Source organism: Haliotis rubra, unplaced genomic scaffold, assembly GCF_003918875.1.
Source record: "Haliotis rubra isolate DU_JTF1 unplaced genomic scaffold, ASM391887v1 Scf787, whole genome shotgun sequence".
Classification (NCBI taxonomy): Eukaryota; Metazoa; Mollusca; class Gastropoda; order Lepetellida; family Haliotidae; genus Haliotis; species Haliotis rubra.
Window position 1 is genome coordinate 455,611 of NW_025767509.1, and position 24,329 is coordinate 479,939.

The following is a 24,329-nucleotide window of genomic DNA, read 5'->3' on the forward strand; positions in this document are numbered from 1 at the left end:
AGAATAAACTACGGAATTACAGAACAATTATGAAACAGAAAAATATGTACGATGTCCACTTCCCCGAAATCACAGGAGTGCTTTGGCGAAATTCAGATGTGGAGAGGCACCAATAATATGAGTGGAGACGGGAAGATACGAAAACCTACCATACAATGAGAGATTTTGCTTTAACTGTCCCAAAGAAGTTGAAGATGAAATACACGTTCTGTTTAATTGTCCCGTCTACTCCAACATCATATAAAATCTTTTAAACTCGTGTTTGGGTAAATTACCGCATTTTAATACGCCATCTTATGAAGAAATGTTTCCTTATATTTTTAATTCATATGACCTAATTTTTACCGTATCCAAAACCTGCCATGATATTTTAAACAAACGTCGTGATATTTTATACGGTTAATGTCATTTTATTTTCTATTTTTGCTTTGCTGCTGTGATATGTACATATTTTTATTATTTTGTATCTTATGATATGATATTGTCTCTCATAAGTCGCTGAACGACTGGTCGTAGTACGTTTAATCTATATTTTATTTTATATCTGTGATAATTCTATGTGTATTTATGTAAATACGAGTGAGACATATATATAATCATCTGTCTGTCTGTCCGTCTACACCCGCAACACCCCTTCAAACAGGCATATCCCCCATCCACACTGCTCCACATCACATTTATTCACACACACCTCCACCAACATAGCAGCGTACACTTACCTAATAACAAAACACACATCCACATATCTATGTCTACAACCAATTATCTTTTGAAGGTTCACTCCCATCAGTTAGACATCCCATTAGTTAGAGGTGAGGTGAGGTGAGGTGAGGTGAGGTGAGGTGAGGTGAGGTGAAATTGGGTTTAACGTCGTGCTGGAGAATATGTCGCTCATATGACGACGTGCATGCGTGTGTATGTGCGGCTGCTTGTACTAGCCCAGACTGAAGATGGTTTTATAGTGCTAGCTCACTGAGATACCATGCCGCAATGAAGCATGAATACCCCACTCAATCACATCATACTGACTCCGAGCCGACCAGTCCTTGTTGTACTCATTAATGCCGAGCGCCAGACAGGGACCAACAAGTACCATATTTTAACGTCTTTTGGTATGACGCGGTCGGGGATCGCACCCGCGACTTTCCGCTCTCTTTCAATTTATCTTAATCAAATCCCTGTCAATAAGCTACTAAAGCCATGTAGTTTGTTTTACGCAAAAGTCGAATGTTAAACTTGTCAATACAATGTCAACTATACCTCTTTGATTCAATGGTGAAAGCAATTTTGCTGTACGGTCGTGAAATGTGCGGATATGTTAATTTAAAAAAAATTGAAAATGTACATATATGTTTTATGAGAAAATCATTACCTGTAAAGAAATGTACCCCACAGTATGTGCTTTATGGTGAATTAGGTAGAGTCCCACTTTCTGTTGATGTTAAAACTCGTATGTTAACGTTTTGGTCTAAATTGTTTACAAACAATTAATCTAAGTTATCTTCAACCTTTTATTCTATTGTATGTAATCTTCATATCCAGAAGCTTAGACGTGGAAAATTCCATTCTGTTTTGAAATCTCAATTTGAATTTGAAAATTAACTAACGTCTCTACAGTTTAAAAAAAGTCACCCCGTTACTCCAATTTCGTACTTCACCCCACCATTTACCAGTTAAAGATGGAAGATGGAATACCATACCAATAAATGAAAGAAAATGTAAATTATGTTGTATGAATGATGTGGGTGATGAGTTTCATTATATTCTTAAATGCAAATATTTCAGAAAAGAACGTTCAATGTAAACTCTGTCAAAAAAAGAAACGCAACCCCTGTATTTTAGAGATTTTGATCTGAAGTTTTAGGACGACACGGCATTTTTATTATTTAAGACAGAAGTCTGAAATTTGGCAGAATAATAACCCAGATGGGCATGTTTAAAATTGTCATTTCAAAAGTCATCTCACAGACACCAGTTTGTCACCAGGGGGGCGTCTTTCTCAGTATCTCGTATGAGCACCACGCGCTGCAATCACTGCACGGCATCTCCTTGGACAAGAACGGATAAGACGCCGGATTCTTTCCTGGGGAATGGCTCTCCACTCCTCCTGCAGTGCAACGGCGAGCTGTTGCAGCGTCTGTGGCGGCGGCTGACGTTGACGTACGCGTCGATCCAGAGTATCCCACAGGTGTTCAATAGGGTTGAGGTCTGGTGATTTAGAGGGGTCATGGCAAGACATTGACGTTGGAATTCTGCAGAAAGTTCATTGTTGCACGTGCAGTATGAGGCCGGGCGTTGTCCCGTTGAAAAATCTGTGTCTGTTGGTCAATAATCGGGAGAAGGTGAAGCTCTAACACGTGGTTGATGTAACGTTGGGCTGTCAGGTTCCCTGGAACGATCACCAAGTCTGATTTCTGGTTGTATGAGATGGTTCCCCAAACCATGACGCTTTCTCCGCCAAATCTGTCCACCTGTCGGACGCAGATGGGCGCAAAACGTTTATGACGTCTCCTATACAGACGCTGTCTTCCGTCGTGACGTTGCAAAAGAAAACGTGATTCATCAGAAAACCAGTTTTGTAAAGTCCGTATCCTTACGTTGTTGCACCACCTGAGTCGTCGGCGTCGCTGTAGGGGGCGTAGTACAGGTCCAACAACTGGTCTACAGGCACGTAAACCCGCTTCTTTCAGACGGTTCCTAATCGTTTCAGCTGACACTCTCCTCAAACCTGGTATTTGTGTGGCAGTCACGGTTGGTAGGGCATGCCGATTACACAGGTGATGGACCCGGATGTACCGATCTTGAAGGGGGGTCGTGATTCTTGGCCTTCCACTTCTCGGGCGATCGTTGGTCAAATTGAAGTTGTTGTAGCGGCTCCAAAGTCGGGATATCGTTGTTTTGTGAACATTTAGGTGCCGTGCAACAGTTCCAAAACTTTCTCCTGCTTGAACACGACCAATGGCGATATTTCGGTCGGCAGCACTCAATCGTGGCATTTTTAACACAGCTTTTCGGCGACAAATGAATGAATATAATACGGAAGCACATGGGCTTTTATACACCCCTACATTAACTGCCATTTTCATGATTTGCATGTGTTTTTTTTGTGCGAAGTCACCATGAGGGTCATTTCATGCGTTGTGACGGAATAAGCAATAAAATACACTTATGCGTACAAATGCAGTTGTTTGGATGGTAATCTTCATTAATTACGTGTATCATTTCAATATATTGGAATAAAATTTAGTTTGGAAGCAATAACTTCATTCAAACGAATTTTTCATATCTGAGGACAGGGGTTGCGTTTCTTTTTTGACAGAGTTTATGTACCCGCTTCCGTTATAATCAGACCAAATATGTTAAAATTTAAATAACTTTTTACATGTAGAAAGATATCTCTTATGAAAAATTATCCCAGCAAATTCTGTAAACATATCATGCAAATTGTAAAGTCGTCCGGCTAACTACTATTCCGCCTCAATATTTATTGTTACTTGTACTTAATATGCCAATGATATCGGCCTGAGAGTAATTAAGTTCTGTTCTGTTATTTTTTATGGGCAATTCCTCTTTCTTTAAGAGGTAACATGCAGGGGATTAGCTGTGCACTCAACCAGATGGTTCGTTGTTTTAACCTGCCTGACTATTGGGATGTCTGACAAATGGGACGATATCCTTTTACACTTAATTGGTTTTAACGTTACTGTGATTTATGGAAACTGGGAGTTAACCCTGAAAAGACAAACATACTTATTTTTGGACCAGGGTCTGCAAACAAAAATAAAAATAAATTTTATTATAAAAAGCACCCTCTTGATGTTGTAGATACTTTTAAATACTTTGGAATTACATTTCATAGAAATGGTAGGATGATAATAGCTATTAAACATGCTGCCGATATGGGTAACAAATATTCAATAACCTTATTAAAGCGTGCGAGAAACGTCGGTCTTCCTTTGGATTGTCTCATCTCTGTCTTTGATAAACTTGTACTTCCGATTCTGCTTTATGGTTGCGAAATTTGGGGTTTGAAAACATTGTGACAGTGCACAGTTTATCATTATATTCTTCATATTTGTATATTTTTCTGAATGTATGTATTTTATTTATATTTGCCACAAATTTCACTTTCATTTTGAAGAGTTGTAATATTGAAACGTCATTTCATGTCATGGCTCCTGCTGATGTAACGCACTTCGCAAAGATAATTAACATAAGCCATATACCATTGAAAGTGTCAACTTAAAACTCAATCAATTGTTAATTGCACCCGTAAATGTCTTAAGGACCACCGTGCAGATGTCCAGGCCACAACTGTAGAAACAAACTGCAATAAATCTGACCTAATTGACGCCAATTACCATTGTGACACGGTCATGTGACGTCAGCTGTAAAAACTAATCCAGACAAGGGTTGTGAAACAAACCGTAATTAAGCTGATTCAATTATCCTGTCACGGTCACGTGACTACCCCTCCAAAACTCGTTTCGGCTTGTCCAATCAGTAACTGTTTGATCTATGTCAACCTACCAAAATCGTAATTACCGTATTATATGTTTTGGCCAATCGCAAAGAATTCCAACATTGATCAGTGATGTTTTCGGCTATAAAAAGAGGTCAGTGATTTCCGATCGGCACACTTGACCTCACAATAAATGATGAAACATCTCCTTGACTGATCATTGACTTAAGGAATTCTACATTCTATTTTAAGGTAAGTTCTTTGGTACAGCTCTACGAATTCTGTCAGATAATGTCATGACTGGAATATATTTTTATGTATATGTTTATAGTGGCAATATCATGTGTATGTTTATATTTTGCATGGACATTGACATGCATATATCTCAGTCGTTAATTGACTATGTAAGTGAACTAGATGTGTTGTCATGGATTAGTTGTGCCTATATTGCACCTCATGTATGGACACATTAGATGTACTTTACATCACTAATATGCTGATAGTGAACAAATGTAAATATTTGGTTCAGTGGCAAATATCATTTATATATGTTTTATATGACGACAGTTGAGGTATAATTGTGATTTGTGTTAAAATGATTTGTATGAATGATTCCCGAATATGATTATTATTTGATGTTAGGTTGAAAGAAGAAATATTATATCTGTTATACATACAAGCTCTACCGTTTGAGATGCTAATTCCCCATCAAAATGTGTTTATTCGATTATTGTTCGAATATCTTTTATGCATATGTATTTATGAATAACACACTTGACCTCACAATAAATGATGAAACATCTCCTTGACTGATCATTGACTTAAGGAATTCTACATTCTATTTTAAGGATTTAAACTTGTTATCCCATAACGAGCCGGGTAACAACATTAATATTATCCAGCGAGTTCATTTGAAGTTCTGAAAATTGGCAGCAGGTTTACAGATGTCTACACCAAGTTTTATGGTTTACGGTGAATGAGGCAGATCCCCACTGAGCTTACAAGTAGCAAAACGAGTCATCTAATATTGGTGTAAATTATTATGTCCACAACCAAACAATACAATTGCGTCATTTCTGCTTAATTATATATATATATATATATATATATATATATATATATATATATATAAACTCTGTCAAAAAAGAAACGCAACCCCTGTCCTCAGATATGAAAAATTCGTTTGAATGAAGTTATTGCTTCCAAACTAAATTTTATTCCAATGTATTGAAATGATACACGTAATTAATGAAGATTACCATCCAAACAACTGCATTTGTACGCATAAGTGTATTTTATTGCTTATTCCGTCACAACGCATGAAATGACCCTCATGGTGACTTCGCACAAAAAACACATGCAAATCATGAAAATGGCAGTTAATGTGAGGGTGTATAAAAGCCCATGTGCTTCCGTATTATATTCATTCATTTGTCGCCGAAAAGCTGGGTTAAAAATGCCACGATTGAGTGCTGCCGACCGAAATATCGCCATTGGTCGTGTTCAAGCAGGAGAAAGTTTTGGAACTGTTGCACGGCACCTAAATGTTCACAAAACAACGATATCCCGACTTTGGAGCCGCTACAACAACTTCAATTTGACCAACGATCGCCCGAGAAGTGGAAGGCCAAGAATCACGACCCCCCTTCAAGATCGGTACATCCGGGTCCATCACCTGTGTAATCGGCATGCCCTACCAACCGTGACTGCCACACAAATACTAGGTTTGAGGAGAGTGTCAGCTGAAACGATTAGGAACCGTCTGAAAGAAGCGGGTTTACGTGCCTGTAGACCAGTTGTTGGACCTGTACTACGCCCCCTGCATCGACGCCGACGACTCAGGTGGTGCAACAACGTAAGGATACGGACTTTACAAAACTGGAGGCGAATCTGGTTTTCTGATGAATCACGTTTTCTTTTGCAACGTCACGACGGAAGACAGCGTCTGTATAGGAGACGTCATAAACGTTTTGCGCCCATCTGCGTCCGACAGGTGGACAGATTTGGCGGAGAAAGCGTCATGGTTTGGGGAACCATCTCATACAACCAGAAATCAGACTTGGTGATCGTTCCAGGGAACCTGACAGCCCAACGTTACATCAACCACGTGTTAGAGCTTCACCTTCTCCCGATTATTGACCAACAGACACAGATTTTTTCAACGGGACAACGCCCGGCCTCATACTGCACGTGCAACAATGAACTTTCTGCAGAATTCCAACGTCAATGTCTTGCCATGACCCTCTAAATCACCAGACCTCAACCCTATTGAACACCTGTGGGATACTCTGGATCGACGCGTACGTCAACGTCAGCCGCCGCCACAGACGCTGCAACAGCTCGCCGTTGCACTGCAGGAGGAGTGGAGAGCCATTCCCCAGGAAAGAATCCGGCGTCTTATCCGTTCTTGTCCAAGTGATTGCAGCGCGTGGTGCTCATACGAGATACTGAGAAAGACGCCCCCCTGGTGACAAACTGGTGTCTGTGAGATGACTTTTGAAATGACAATTTTAAACATGCCCATCTGGGTTATTATTCTGCCAAATTTCAGACTTCTGTCTTAAATAATAAAAATGCCGTGTCGTCCTAAAACTTCAGATCAAAATCTCTAAAATACAGGGGTTGCGTTTCTTTTTTGACAGAGTTTATATATATTTATATAACAAGAGTATTCAGGGTCAATCATATCCTTGGTTGAAGTACGTTAAAACTACTAGTATATTTGTAAGATGTGGTCTACCATTCATTTTCGATATTCCTCAGAATTACTGCAAAGAATGGATAATTGCAACAGTTTCTGACATTTAAAAAGGTCATTTTTTGCAGTCATGGCGAATTGATTTTAACGACGGTCACGTGACCGCCTGAAACTATGCTTAAATAGTAATATATATTAGAATAAGCAACCCCAATTTACCAGTAGAAAAAGGGAATATATTATAATATCCCTCGTCATTCTAGATTATGTACTACGTGTACTAATTCCACTTTCTATTTAATTGTTCTGCTTTATCAACTCAACGTAAAAGTTTTGATTCGTGGTGTAGTGGTTAGAGCGTCCGCCCGGAGAGCGGAAAGTCGCAGGTTCGATCCCTGACCGCGTCATACCATCAGACGTTAAAATATGGTACTTGTTGCCCCCTGCCTGGCGCTCTGCATAAATGAGTACAACAAGGACTGGTCGGTTCGAAGTCAGTATAATGTGTCTGAGTGGGGTATTCATGCTTCACTGCGGAATGGTATCTCATTGGGCTAGCACTATAAAACCAGCTTCAGTCTGGGCTAGTACAAGCAGTCGCACATACACATACACACGCATGCACGTCGTCATATGAGCGAAATATTCTCCAGCACGACGTTAAACCCAATTTCACCTCACCTTACCTAGAAGTTTGATTAATGAGTATTATTACCAATGTCCGTCTTTAGCAAATTATAAGAAACTAATGCGTAATGGGAATGTTAAGATTATTGAGAATTTGTCACATTTTCTCAAGAAATTATTAACCATCTTGATGTAAATATTATTTTTGTTCTATGTAAGGCACGTACTGCCGTTGGTGGTAACTGTGAGTGAATAAAACGATTGATTGAGATGGATTTTTAAAGACACTCGTTTTGTACTAAAAGTGAGTGAGTGTGTGAGTTTAGTTTTACACCGCACTCAGCAATATTCCAGCTATAGGGCGGCGGTCTGTAAATAATCGAGTCTGGACCAGACAATCCAGTGATCAACAGCATGAGCATCGATCTGCGCAATTTGGAACCGATGACATGTGTCAACCAAGTCATCGAGCCTGACCACACGATCGCGTTAGTCCCCTCTTACGACACGCATAGTCGCCTTTTGTGGCAAGCATGGGTTGCTGAAGGCTCATTCTAACCCGGACCTTCACGGGTTTTGTACTAAAAGCGTCAGGTCGCATGTTTATTGTGACAACAACCTGTCATTTTTAGAAGTTGGAGAGTCAGGAAAATACACACTTTATGGATGAGCAACTATATACCTGATTTACAACGATACAAGAATCTGTATCAATCAGTCAATATTTATTCAGGGTACTGAAGAGGCCGCAGGCCTATGGTACAATACAAGTGTGTACAGTCACATAATATTTGAAATATATTTTCTACTGTTGAATCCATGATAGATGCACGTAGATAGATTTTTAACAATTTTGTAAATTTGTTGCTTTCAACAATACGTTTAATTTATATTCACAATGATTGTTACGGCAAAGTCGAGGGATTATAACATTTTTAAAATGTGAAAATACGGACATACTGATAGAAAATTATACCCATCTTCTATCACCCCTAAATCTCATTATATACACAGTCTATTGTCTCGTGAAACATTATGATATCCACCTCTTTCTATATTTAATTCATGGGATGTACATCGTAATCGTGCAATTGCTGTCCTACACTTTTTAATGTTAACATAAAAAGGTAATACTCTGCAATAAGAGCTGATTTAAAAGAGCTATATAATGAGGTTTTGGGTGATAGAGTTAGTGAGACAGTCCAGAATTGCAAGTGCATATCTTTTAACCTTTGTGTTACAGATATAATCAACTGTTAATACATTTGGGAAACTAATACAACCAAGCTTCAAGCATAACCAAATCCACATGTTTCAAGCAAATTTCTGAAATTTGTTACTCAGTTCATCAGACCACTTCTATCATACATACACGTCATATTGTAACATTTTTGTCGGATATTGTGACTGTGGCATATTTACTAACCATACCCAATATCTTAAAATTTGCTTATATGCTTCAATATACAACGGATACCGTCCACATTCTCCATAAACCATACAATTAGAAGTACTGACCTTATCACCTAAAAATCTTTACATGCATAAAGATAAACCCTTTCTAAAACATTAATATGTGTAAAACCCCACCCTCTGAGTCACATATCAGAATAGGTTCATTTGTTTAGTCAAATGTTTTATAGAATGTGTTATAATTTACTTCCCCTCTGGTGAATATATGGAATCGTCGCATCACCTTCATAAAGAAGTTGATCATCCATAAAGTTTGTCCCAATCTGAACCTGTCAAGGGCCTTTCCAACTAGACGTCGCTTAACCGCGCCAACTGAAGGGGAACGATCTCCTTTCTTAGGCAGGACAAAGGAAGTTACTAGGTCACTCGTATCAAGGACATGAACACTAAAAGCAAGGCAAACACTTTAGAACTCACTTGCGAAATAACTGGTGTGGTGTCGAGGCAGTATCTCCTGAGTCTGTCTGTTCACAGATTGGATATTCTATAATACTCAGAACCCCATTCCGTTATGGTGAGTGAGTGAGTGAGTGAGTGAGTGAGTGAGTGCGTGAGTGCGTGAGTGCGTGAGTGAGTGAGTGAGTGAGTGAGTGAGTGAGTGAGTGAGTGAGTGCGTGAGTGCGTGAGTGAGTGAGTGAGTGAGTGAGTGAGTGAGTGAGTGAGTGAGTGAGTGAGTGAGTGAGTGAGTGAGCGAGCGAGCGAGCGATCTTCAGCCATGAACTTATACATATTAGTTTTCATTTCCTTCTTGAATTTCTGTTGGTCTTTCTCATTTTTGGCTTGTTTAGTTTCATGATGTTTTACGATGACATATGTTAACCAAATCAGCGAGCCTGACCACCCGATCCCGTAAGTCGCCTCTTACCTAGGATTTGCATAAATGCATTAGCTGGTGCATTACGTTTGTCATTAAAAGATGATATCCATTGCAAAATCCTGTTGTGAAAAACGTTTTGTTATATTGAGAATTCAAATAATTATAAGGATTACTATTGTAATACCCTATAACAATAACACTTGTCATGATAGTCTTCTTCTTCGATTTGTATATTTTAATACTGTCTATCTCTTTCACATTTATATATATTCTTGTTCTCTAATGTAGCTTTAATGTCTGTCTATGGTAAAAAAAATTTTTTTTTAAAAATAGCTAAACTATCATTTTCCGTAAAGTTTTTAAATTGATCCTCTGTGGTGAAATGTCTTAAGTAAATAAATGCTGGAAAAGCGGTCTGTAGAAAATCATATCGTAGATCGGAATAATATTCACATTTGGTTAAGAAATGTACACGGTGCCCTCTCACTGCTGTACACACAGCGACCAGGTCATGCTAGAAGTGGAGATCTATCCAGGTCAACCTTCTTCTCAAAATTTACATACCACTTCAGAGCAGATAATATTGTTTTAAACTTTCTCCACGAGATTGCTCGGAGAGGACACATGAACGTACTGGAAGGCTGGTGACGGTGTCGTAGGCATAAATATTTTAAGATAGTTTAAAATTAATCTACCAATTAACACAGTCAACACACCATCTCCAAGCTAATAAAGGACCATTTTGTTTTCGCTCCATATCTAGCCACCATGATAGATGGATTGCAGCTTCCTCTTGTTTATATGGGAATAGTTAATATGTGTGTATTGATATCTGGAATTCTGTGGCATCGTTAGTGTTTAATAACATGACCGACCTTCCTTCTTCCACATAACAGTGTGCGGGGACACACACACACACACACACACACACACACTCGTGTATTTCATGCAACTAGGCCATAGGTTGCTGTTTATGTCGAATAAATAGTGAGTTCAATTTCAACAGGTTAAGGAGACGCACCGCCCCTCTCTATACACACACGTGACAGGTTGCCAGTGAGAGCGACCCCTCCTCTGTACAAACTCAAGTTTGAACTTACAGGGACGGGTGTGCTTCACACCAGTTCTATACAACTGTGCGAGTCTCCACGTCTCTATACTATCCGCCAAGGTAGGGTTTGAATATATTTCATGTGTGACCAAAACGTAGTTCTCGTTTGTCAAACAACCATAGAACAATGTTCAAGTAGACATCAACGTGATGTAGAATCCAAAAATAAATCGTTTCTAAAAAGCATTGCTTGGATGATTTTCATACATTTAATCAGATTTGAACTTATCCCATACTAACGCCATTCAAGTATGTTCAACGTTCCATGCCACGGATATTGGATAGAAATTACGTAGTGGTCCCATTACCACTATCATTTTCTACTTTATAACTGAAAAAGAGTGTTTATTTGTGATTTAGCTTCGCACTCAATTATCCAGCGATGTGACGCCTGTCTGTAAATAACCAAGTCTGGACCAGACAATCAAGTGATATGATTATCTTCCCCGAGTTATATTGATTACTTAATTCTCGTGCCTTGTCGAGAGAACTGCATACTTTATATACTGAGTCAAAATAAAACTTCACAATTTATATTTGCATATAAAAATATGAATTGTTATAGTAAACTCAAGAAAATACACACACCAGCACATTGAAGTCAGTCCAAACATCGTGCACCCCACATTAGTGTTAAAACGTCTTTTTCACGTGTCAGTGGTCACGTGATCTGATCATTGCACATGCATTCGACCGCACATGTTTCCATCAACTGTACAAAGTGAAAAAACACTTTAAAGCACTAACAAGAACAGGCAGTTCTTATGCTGCGCCACTGTAAGCGGGAACGTCAGTAAGTAACGTTGCAGGCAACACCGTTAACGCTCAGTGTTGTGTACAGGAAGTTGACAGATTTGGGGGCTGACGAGTCATCGTTTGGGGTGCTTTCTGTGAGATTCATCGTTCTCGACTTCTGGTTATCCGTGGTAATCTTAATGCTGCAGTTTGCCGCGACCAGATGCTAACCGACGAACTTATTCCATTCATGGCAGCACATGGTCTATGTATGCACTTTCAACATGACAATGCCAGACCCCATACAGCCAGTTTGACCAGGAATTACCTGCAGAATCAACGTTGTTGACTGGCCGTCAAGGTCACCTCTTCTCTGGCATGCTCTTTGTAGAGGTCTGCGCACTCTCAGGAACCAACCTCAGAATTGGCAGGATCTTAGTGCTGCCTTGCAGGAACAGTGGCGCTGACTCCCCAAAAATGTGTTCATACGCTTCAGACAGTCCATGAAAAGGCGTTGCTTGACAGTTGTGAACGTACACGCTACTGAACGTTCGAAACATCAGATTTAATATCTTGTGACTTGACACTTTGTTTACGCCTTTTATTGATAAACTCTGTAACCACATGGAACCGATGGAACCGAATTTTGATTGTGAACTTTCTAGTTTGACTCAGTAGTTTTCGATCTGAAAAACGCTAAAATGAAAACAGCAGTTTCTCTATAAGGAAACCCGCGATGTGGGGAATCCCCAAATCCCTACGCGTGTGTAGCGTGCTGAAATAGGTGATACAAACTGCGGGACTTCTTTCCAATAATGTCATCGCATTACCGCTATCTTAAACGTGTGTATTACGCGAGACTAAATTGTCCCTTGCAAACAAAACGTATTTTATCAAATTCATGTGTGAGTAATTCATTTGGAGATGTAACGTATGTCAGTCGCATGGAATGGCGAACTCATCCGGCCAGAAACATAGGGCTGGACAACGTGATCATGACGACATAATCTACAACAGATTCTTCCAAGTCAACTGTGAAATTGGTTTTATTGGATTGTCAAACTTTTGATCGTCAATAAAAGAAATGACAAGTCATTCACTTTTATTGGTGATAGGGATGACGCCATGTTTGTATTTATCGACAACACAAGGTATTGTATTACCTTTGGAACATTGTATTTTTTTGTTTTTCTACTAGCGTTATTTCCAGTCGTTTATATGAAATAGTGACGTATTTATCGATAAACAAATCTGAACGTTTATTGCGTAATTATTTTTCTTATTCTTCTGTACAAAGGAGTTTCTGTGTAACACAGTGAATGAACGGAAAAGATGAAGGAAGTAGTTCCGGCATATTGTTTTTTAACGAATGAAATCGTATATTTTCTTAAAAAGCCAATCAACGTTTACCGAAAGGTGTAACCTCCATAGGGAAAATTGCCACCCTGTGTCCTCCTTCCTATATTGGTAATAAAATATCGCCCGAAACAGGCCGCATCATCTCCCTGATCAGTTCTTCCTGGCGGGAAGGTTTGGTTTAGATCAGGTTATCTACAGGTTTCACTTAGTCCATTTGCCCCATAAGGTCTGTCTGCCCAAATCCAGTTATTGGTGTGGAAGGTCTGGTTCTAATGAAAGTCTTCAACGGGGACGGTTTGGCCTAGTCATGTTTTCAAAGAGAGTTGTTTAGAAGTTGTTTGGGCAATGTTACCACATTCAGCACCTCATCAGTGACAACCACCATGCCCAATGCCATATTCAATTTGACTTGTACAATGCGTGTAGGTGTTTAATTTACTGGTGGACAATTGGCAGTAGTAGGTTAAGTATAAAATATGTTACTGTTTATGTTTTAGATTCTATATGTTCAATTTTAGCAAATATACCTTCATGCCATCTGCATTTGAAATGCTACCTGTTTCACTACGAAATGTCTGTTCGTGGGAAGACACTGCCATCTAATAATTAAACACAAAATTGGAATAAGGCAATGATGGAACTGGATTAAAGTTATTATCTTGGATATATATTCAATATGTGAAATCTTCAAGCATCGTGCTCAGAAAAGAAAGAGCCCTAAGTCATCGGCACTTCATACCATATATTTGGGAATACACTCTCTTAGTAAAGTACAGATTTTAGTACGTTTATTAGGTTGAGTACCATCCGGGATTTGAACCCATATTTTCAGAGCGAGGCACTTAATCGCCAGCAGAGAAAGTCTAACCGCGGTGCCTAGGTGGGTATCATCACTAAATTTGTGTGCAATATTTATTAAACCCATACCCTTACCAAATCATAAGTAAAAGTGATCTATGTTTGTTTGTTTGTTTGTTGCTTTTGTTTTGTTTTGTTTTTTGTTCGTTTGGTTTTTTTCATTCATAAAATAAGTTACACAAATAGGGATAATCCTATACTTTTATCCATTTTAACGTGGGGAATCAAACCCAGGTCTTCGGTGTGACGAGTAAATCTCGTAACTACTGGGCCCCTTGCCTTTAGACATATTTCCTTTGGTATGACATTTAGCATAGCAGGAGCATAGCGTTTCACAGCAAGTCGGCAACAGACTTCTGTCAGTCCTGAATTGTTATTCCGCAGTGAAATAACATGAAGTCTTTTGCTATCTCCAGTTTCCCCGCCGATGTGAAAATAAATACCCTGATATGATGAAAGAAAACTGTCACCCTTACATCTCAGAAAAACTTTATTTTTTCGTTATCTGAGCAGACATACAAAAAGTACACACTTAGTACTTTGGGATCATTTTTCAAAAGACAACGTACCAAATGAAAGTATTGCTTGCGTTATTTATAGAGATCCTTGGGACACACTGAGCTTGTCACAGGGCTTAAACACAGTAAATAGGTCATTCCAGTTTACCGAGCACAGCTGAAAATAGGTTCACGTTTATTCGACTCAGTGTAGCTGGGCCAGAGGTTTCTAACTTCGTCCAATGAAAAACGAGCTAGATTACAACAGGTTTAGCAACCTCATAGATATCTGAATACACATGACGTGTTGTCATTATTTCAACGAGGGCGACGGCTGAGAACACACAGGGATAGGTGTGCTCCACACATTACACAGCTCTCCACGGTTTCATAACTCCGTCAAGGCAAGAATTCTCTTTATCTCTTCCATAAACAGAATGCACCACTCATTCAATGAGTAAATCTAAAACTCTGATGAACATTTGAATTATTTTTTTTATTATGTCTAATTAACCTTTTCTTTATGTCCACGATTTTAACGGAATTTGAAAGCGTGACATGAATGAGTGTTCGCATAAACGCAAAAAACCTGCGTGTTTCCCACAAATATGAATCTACATTTCAAGCACAATATTTTCTACCTGCATGTTTAACACGCAAAGCATATTGTGTCCTTGGATAAAAAAAATTTTAAAAGTATTTTCCCGAAGGAAACAACAAAATAAAATACAGTTTCACTCAGCTAAGGTGACTTGTGAATGATGACCCGGGGCCGTGGGGTAGCCTGGTGGTTAAAGCGTTTTGTTGTCACGCCGAAGACCAGGGTTCGATTCCCAATATGGGAAGCCGATTTCTGGTGTCCTCCGCCGTGATATTGCTGGAATATCGATAAAAGCGGCATAAAACTAAATTCACTTGAATGAGGGCCCGAGAGACATCGAATCTTTCTGGCTCGGGCATACACCTGCGGTGAAAACACACCCAAGATTCTTGGGGCTATGCGTTTTAGGAAAGCTTTATTTCCTACAGCGAACACGGAGTATATATAGAGAATACTACACGAGGTCTCATTACATACGAATTATACGAAACGAGTGTCCTTCCTATGGTATCTGACCGAGCGAGTAACATAGGAAGGTCACGAGTTTCGTATAATTCGTATGTAATGAGGCCGAGTGTGGTATTTTAATTATTACCCACGTCTTACATGCATTAAATTGACAAAATAGCGTATTTGTGTTCATATTTTGGTTTCAAACCGAAACCGGTTTCATAAAGAGGTTGCGGAAGTGTTTTGCACTGTAGTAAAATATTTGCATGACGTCACTGTAATGACGTCACTGCCTTGGTAACCGACGTCACGATGCATGTCAGTTGTCATCGCCTCATACAGCCTCCTACAGTAAACTACTCCGTAGCACCCCGTTTCTTGGTTTGCAGTTGCTTCATTCGGCTAACATCACTGGTGGAAACATTGCGTTTACGTTTTTCGACGGGTATAATGTCTCAGTTCGGCTCACAATTAAACAGCAACACTGTAACGTTCGCGGTGTTTACATTTAAGTTCTGGAATGAATGGATTCACGTGTTTGTTATGAATGAAAAAATAGTTACGTCAGAATGTGACCTAATTGAGAGGTCATCGGTTATCCAATCAAATCGTTAGAATCTCAGGTCAAGTCGTTACGACACAGGTCAACGCGATACGACACTCGTGTGACGTACGAGATTAGTATGCAACTACCCATACGTTGACCACGTGGGTAATAAACGTGGTTATTTTATTAGCTGATTCTCATTGAATAAGTTGTCCAAATCCGCCTCTTAGGACTAACATGTGTTGTTGAATAACATTTCTCTATCGGATCGATATGTGAATAACCACATACATAGAGGCACTCACAGGAATCCCGTGTGAGAATATAACAGTAAGTTTTGTGATATACTACTCACACTTTGCTGAGGATCACAAAAATTCACAACTATACTTAAACGTAGAGTTATAATTTGAAACTGTATCCATTTAAAACTGGATAAATAATAATATGGTAACACCTCTTTAGGCAAACAGCCACTTTAATCTAATCTTATGTACCTGATACATGCAACCATAAAAATGGTTTTCATGGCACCAATCAACCATTTTGCAAATCATGGAACGAGTCATTGCCAAATAAACAACACATGTCATTAGCAGGTATGGGATCCACAAGATGCAATGACATACTGAAACCTAGGATCCATGCTTACAATAAGCTTAGATTTTTAAAGTAACTTTGACCCCGCATAATAGTTTTTCTGTTGAATACATGATTTGATCCTTATTAAAGTGTGAATATTATATAATTCCCCTGCTTGCATGCCATTATATCCCATGCGTGGGTTGCTGTGTGTGGTTGCCTTGTCTAGAGCTACTTATGTACAGACAATAATAATTTGCTAGGGTATTGCTGAGTATTGCGGTCATCAATGAGCAAACTCAGTCTATCGTGAGTGGTTGAAACACTTCCACTCTCGGATTTCATGAATACTGTAAGGGATTTTTTTTTTAAATGTCTGTCACGAAAACATTTAATCACACTTTTACCGATTGCACACATGTTCACTCACTCATTCACTCACTTACTGACCCACCCACTTACTTACTCACTCACCCACTCACCATCCGAGTTAGAAAGAAAATCTCGAATCGATCGTCTTATTGCATGAGGTGTTGAACTGACCAATGGGAATTCTGTTTGGATTGACCCACCTAATCAGTACCAAGGTTTTTGTTATGTGTATAAACTTTTGTTGTCATGTGAAATTAGAGTGTAAATATATTGTATATATTATAGGCGTCTGACTTTCTATGCTGGCGTTAATCTGCCTGACTCTGAGCATATGGGTTCGAATCCCGGATGGGACTCAACCCAACAAAAGTACTAAAATCTGTACTTTATTCAGAAAGTGTAAAACGAAATATTACATATGCAACATATGTTTGTTTTGTAACATATGTCACATACCTTACATAGGTGAGGCATTGCAAACCTTAGATACCAAGATATGCAAATGAATATTCTTGAATTTCGATATTTTGTGAGATTTCCTTATGTGCATTAACATGTTTGTTATGTAAAATTAGTTTGTAAATATATTGATATTTAGATGTATGTCATTGAACAACCCTGTTTAGTAAGAGTGAGTGAGTTTACTTTTACACCGCATTTAGCAATATTCCAGCAATATCAAGGCGGGGCACACCAGAAATGGGCTATTACTACGATAGGAATACAATAAACTTTGACCTTTTTCAAGCCGTGCACGTTTTAGTGTGTAAAACTCTTTTGAAAAGACATTGATATTTATGTATATGTACTATTAAAGACAATGTGCCTTTCAGGTGAGTTATTGTGTGAAAACTCAAATAATTTGAGGATGTTTATGTTGCTTTTTAACTTTGAACATGTCAATGCCCTCAGACATGAAGTGATCTCAAATAGGTCTCTGTATGTTCGTGGCACTGATTTCATCAATAAATCGTTTTCACCTTCAAAGGGGATTGAAGTAGAGTACATATATTTTCCTCCTGAGAGTATGTAAGTCCCAAAAATCATTCGAAATAAATTTAGACCTACTAGGATTTTAATTGTGGGATATGTGTTTTTAAGTGATGGCTAAATTTTAGCACAATCACAAACGTCTGAGGGGACGATGTAAATCTACCCAGGGTCCTTGCAGGTATCACAAGTACTGTACGTAGGTTGCCTGTTTTTATCTGTTGTATTGTCCGAATAGAGCTATTTTTTAAACATTAAATGCTAGCTAAAATCTGACTGTGATATTGTAGTCTAGTATAGTAAGTCCAAGTACATCAAAAGTGGTAAATTTTGTGACATGATACTTATCAACATACTTTCATTCCTTTACAACCTCCAAAACCTGAAAAAAACATGACATTTGAGCAAAAGTAGAAATATCTGGCCCATGTGCCTAAGAAAGGGTTGGCCCATGGGCGAGATATTTAAATATTACTTTAACGTAGCTGAAATATGTCACGAAACTTATAAACATACTTTCATCTATTTACAACCTCCAAAACATGAATTCTTAGCGAAACTAAACATTCTCGCCCATGAGGTAGTTTAAATTTTGAGCTTTCGAATACAAATCAAAAATCATTTTATCATCCTTAAGATGTTTTCATGATAAGTGCATGTTGAAGTTTGTCAAATACTTTGTCAGAAAGTGGCCACAGTTCAGTTTCTTCACTTTGGGGTTTTTAGAATTATATTGTGGCATGATATACTCACTCACTCACTTACACAATACTATTTTACTCATTTCACAGACAAACCATGATGCAGATACTGCTGTGCACCCTGGTCCTATCCCTCCTCACAACACCACAGCTAGCTTCTGGACAGGAAGTTGACACTACGCATGGGAATGTTGTTGGTCTCAGATCAACTGTCCTTGGAAAGACCATTGACACGTATTATGGTATTCCTTATGCCAGACCACCCATAGGTGATCTCAGGTTCAAGTACCCGCAACCAATGGACTCTTGGACACCGGAAGTCAAGGAAGCACGTTCAATGAAACCATCTTGCCTTCAAGCAGTTGAACCTTCACCTGGTATGCCCTGGAGAGCAATTCCGTCCACCTTCAGTGAGGATTGTCTCTACATCAATGTATGGGCACCAGCTAATGTCACAACTAGTAGGAAACTTACAACCATGGTTTGGATCTATGGCGGGGCATATCTGACAGGATCTATCAACATGCCTTTGCATCATGGTCAGTATCTTGCTGCTGAAAACAACGTCATCGTAATGTCCATGAACTATCGTTTAGGAGCTCATGGATTTCTATATCTTGGACCTGACACGTTTCCTGGTAACCAAGGTCTCATGGATCAGGCCCTTGCCCTGAAGTGGATTCAGAACAATGTTGGAAGATTCGGCGGAGATGCAAGCATGATCACCTTATTTGGAGAAAGTGCAGGTGCAGCCTCGGTTGGTCTCCATTTGTTATCGCCAATATCACGTGACTTCTTCACGCGTGCCATTCTTCAAAGTGGTACCCCAGATGCATCATGGGCATTTTCTGAAGCATCAAAGGCTATTGGAAGCACTAAAAGACTTGCAGAGCTGTCGAACTGTAATGCAAAATCTGATGCTGACATTTTCCAATGTATCCAAGATCTACCACCAGAAACGGTAATTGAAAATCAGGCACTCCTTTCAGGTGATGGACAATTCGGTCCAGTCGTGGATGGTCATTTCTTACCCGATTCTCCTGCATCACTCATTGAAAAAGGACAAATGAAGCAAGTGGACATCCTTCTGGGGGTGAACAAAGATGAAGGCAGTGCATTCCTCATTGCGATTTTGCCTACAATATTTCCTGTATTTACAAATCAACTTAATATCAACAGAACACAGTTCCTAACGACTGTAAATGCCCTAACAAGTGGACAGTCGTCTGCCGTTGCCAAAGCTATTACCGCTCAGTATGCTGATATCTACGTCCCTTCTCTACATCCAAACTACTTGGCCAGTGCTGACGGAGTTCTTGGAGACAGTTTCTTTAAGTGTCCAGCTACCAAACTAGCTGCTGCACATTCTGCAAATAACAATGTTTACTTGTATTCCTTTGAGTATAGGATCCCATCGTTGCCACTACCACAATGGATGGGAGTTCCTCATTCGTTCGAGATAGAATCGGTGTTTGGACATCCTCTCGGGGATGCCTTTACTTCGACAGATGTGGATAAGTCAATCAGTCGGAGCATGATGACTTACTGGACGAATTTTGCTAAAAGTGGGTAAGTAATTCTTGTTGTGGATGTGAAAGGAATCGTGATTATAATCGGCGGTAATTGAGCAGATGTACCTGTTCATCGTAATCGGGGCGTACATTTCACAGTGATATAACAAACTGTTTGCAATCTTATGCTGCTTGGTTATCATCACTAGTTACATCGTCACGTGAGATAAACTGAATCAACCAGAATCAGAAAAGAGTTAAAGCGAAAGTTCATTTGTGAGAGCTTTTTATAGGTGGCCCTATCCTCTGTCTTGGTCAGAATGTCCGAGTTGGGTATTCAAGTTAAACGCCTGCATGTTGTCGCTGTGGGGTAGAACTTTCGAAGATAGCAAGCGCTTCCTTCGTAGGATCAACAATGTGAATTATATGATCGTTTTATAACTTTCGATAACTTCGCGAACATTTTGGTGTCCTCATTCATTTTCAGTGGTTCATTCATTCAGTGATTTTCACAGTTTGTTTGTCTTTAGATTAAATGAAATCTGCTTCTGAGGTTTTGCACTGACTTATTATTTCCACATTATTTCTACATCTTTCGAGGTATGTGTGGTTACTTCCCCCGGAAACAATTGGCTAAAACTCAGGGTTTGGGAACCTAAGCACATGGAATATATGGCCATTATGGCGATATTCTAACATGTGCTGGAATATTTGCAACTAACCAAACTGAATCAACCTGAACCATTGAAAATAGCTTTCATGATACATTGTTCTCAAAAAAAACTATTGCACGAGAAAGACAATCAATACATGTACATAAAAAATTCATTTGTCAGCGTTGGAATTGTTGAGCATTGCCTTATGTCAAAGTTGTCATAGATAATGAAATTACATAACGGTTTGACGATTGTATTTTGGAGAGTGATGTTAATTTCCTGTGTGTAGTGTATGTATGCTATTTCTTAAGGTGATTTTAATTACCTAATGCTGTTACATACAGTGTTGGGGTACCTTGGCGTTCGCTCGTCTTGCCGGAGACTCAAGTTCGATCACAACATTGGTACAATGTGTGAAGCCCGTTTCTGGTGTCCCCCACCGTGACTTTGCTGGGATATCGCTAAAAGAGGCGTAAACCTATACTCACTCACTACATAAGTTAATGTCTTTTCATACGAATCCCTGTTACACCGATTCCCTGTGAAATATGTGAGATGTGTGTTACGGACAGAATATCAAGAGAGACAACTATCGAAAGAGAAAGTTTTGGTAAAGGGACCACAGGCCCATTTTACATCAGGTGGACAGAATATAAAATCGTGTATATCACGTCAGTAACAACCATCGTGTATTATTACTTACTGTACAAGACCATATGGGGTTAGTTGCGTTTTCTGATTGGTCAGTTTCACTTTGTGGTGTAATGAGAAATCCATATGTTGTCTAACCGATGAATGTCCGGGTTAGAATGAACTTTCAGTAACCCATGCTTGTCGTGAGAAGCGACTAACGGGATCGGGTGGTCAGGCTCGCTGACATGGTTGACACATGTCATCGGTTCCCAATTGTGCAGATCGATGCTCATGCTGTTGATCACTGGATTGTCTGGTCCAGACTCAATTATTTACAGACCGCCGCCATATAGCTGGAATATTGCTGATTGCGGCGTAAAACTAAACTCACTCACTCCATATGTTCTATATAAATGTGAATATTCATAATTGCTTAAAATAGTTTGTAACGATAAGTTACTAATCGCACCAGCAAGTGGGGAACTGTTATGTTAAAGGGTAGTCCAACCATTTTCACAGAAACCCCAACCTTCCGGAAACACCAAACTACCAATGGCCGACGTACAACTGGATGGATGAACGTTTCCTGGTCTTCTCCTCGTCCGGACTGTCCACAGAGCAGGGCATGAGAAAGTCGCAGTGTGTTTTCCATAACACTCTCTTGCCATTGATCCGAAAGACCAAAGACACATCTACAGGCAGTAAGTCTCATTCTTTTTTTGGCACAGGTATGTGTCGTAGAATTATGTGGACATTGATGTAGTCAGGCGCCTGAACGACTGAACTCCATCGGACATTCGGACATCGGTGCTTTGGTCCTATCGTAGAGTATCAGTGATTTTGTTTAAGAAAAGTTTGTTATCAAATGATACTTACATCACTCTCTAGGATGCAACAGCCCTATCACATTTAGTTGTTTGATAGCAAATTGGTATTTCCATTTGGGCATTTCAGTACTTTTACAACTTTATTATGGCCCTAATACGCAAGAAAGGAAAACACTTTGTTGAACTGCAAACGTCACTGCGTATCATAATGGTCATATTTGATGCATACTGTAATAAACAAGCTGATTCGTGGTATCTGATTAAAACGTATCAAACAACACTCAAAAGCATTGGTGTTTCTGTGACTCAAGTATTCCTGATTCTTCTGTTTCAGCAACAACTGAGGTTTACAGATGTCACACCAGTGGAAGCAGGATGTCATTTACTGTGAACACGTGTCTCGTTGCTGTACTTGCAGCATTAGTGAGTGTGTAAACATGGAGCGATATCCACAATGTACTCACTGAAAAATCACAAAATAAATCCCGAGAAGGGAGGCTCGTGTAACGTAATCATCGGATAATACAAAGCTCTTCTGTTTCTTTTCGCTTCTGGGAGAAAAGTTTGATTGGAAACTGTTGAATATATGCAGAAAGAAAATTTTGTCATGTATAGTTTAATCGATGACTTCCTCTAATAAGTATTTAGTGACATGATTTGTAACATACGATTCGAAAGAGATCATGTGACCGTTTGTATATAATACCAAATCCTTTTTTATATTGCAAAACAGCTGTTGAAATGGTCTCGTATTCATTTTCTTATTTTTGTACTAACACAGATGCTTACTTATTCAGCATTTTATTTACACGCGTGTTGCACGTTGCCTCTCTTATAGTAAACGCCTAACCTTTGTCATCTAAACATTATGGTGACATGCCTAGCCCTATTTCTCGTAGCCTCTTTCATGTGTGGTTATCTCTGTACCATTCTATACATTTATAGGACAATCTGTTTCATTTAAGTTGACATGTCTATACGTTGGTATGATTTGTAACGCCTATTGACGTCATTTTCTCATTTTTGTACTAACAGAGATGCTAACTTATTAAGAATTATTTGTATACTCATTGCACATAGCCTCTTTTATTGTAAACATCTTACCTTTGTCATCTAAACATGATCCTTACATGCCTATTTCTCGTAGCCTCTTTCATGTGTGGTTTTCTCTGTACCGTTGTGTACAGTTTTAGGACAATCTATTTAAGTTTACGTGAATATACGTATATGTGTTATGATTACTTAGATTTGAATCCCTCAATTACTAAATCCCTGAATTACTAAAATCAATTTTGTTGTACATTAAAAAACACCATGTTGCTTTTGTCATTTTTATCATAGTTTATACTTATATATCCCCTGTGATGGAAATACTACCTGTTTCTCTCTGAATTGTACTCATAGGCACTCAGACGATTAATAAAATAAACTGGAATAACGCTATGTTTGGATGAGACAATATATCAATCGTATTTTAACGTCGACATATTATATGTTCATGTATTGGATGTCTTTTTCTAGACTTTTGGTGTAAAATAATAAAAAAAGCTATCATACTCAGTTTTCTTCAGTTGTCGGTTTTCTTTACAGTCAGTATAGTTGAAAAGTTTGGCTTTGATATTGCATACATTGAAGAAGATGTTGGAATGTTTGGCCAAATTCAGTTCTTCCCCATTGAAGGTTTGGCAAAATCCACTTCCTTCCTGTGGAAGGTTTGGCCTCGTCCAGTTCGTTCCTGAGAAAAGTGTGGCCAATTCCAGTTCTTTTTCTGGAAAGGTTTAGCTAAGTCAACATCTTCCCGAGGAAAGTTTTGCTAACAAGA

At 39.0% G+C, this 24,329-nt stretch overlaps 1 protein-coding gene across 2 annotated transcripts; it reads left to right on the forward strand.

Moving 5' to 3' along the window:
- The first annotated feature begins 14,943 nt into the window (after positions 1 to 14,943).
- Positions 14,944 to 23,301, forward strand: LOC124261051 (acetylcholinesterase-like). 2 transcript variants are annotated; one of them, XM_046695371.1, is made up of 4 exons: positions 14,944 to 15,041; positions 18,971 to 20,449; positions 22,200 to 22,384; positions 22,842 to 23,301. In XM_046695371.1, exons 2-4 carry the CDS (start codon positions 18,978 to 18,980, stop codon positions 22,940 to 22,942), a joined length of 1,758 nt encoding a protein of 585 aa, XP_046551327.1. In that variant the 5' UTR covers positions 14,944 to 15,041; positions 18,971 to 18,977; the 3' UTR covers positions 22,943 to 23,301. The 2 variants fall into 2 exon arrangements, with proteins under 2 accessions (XP_046551327.1, XP_046551328.1); XM_046695372.1 differs by having other exon boundaries at positions 22,200 to 22,381.
- Positions 23,302 to 24,329: the final 1,028 nt, after the last annotated feature.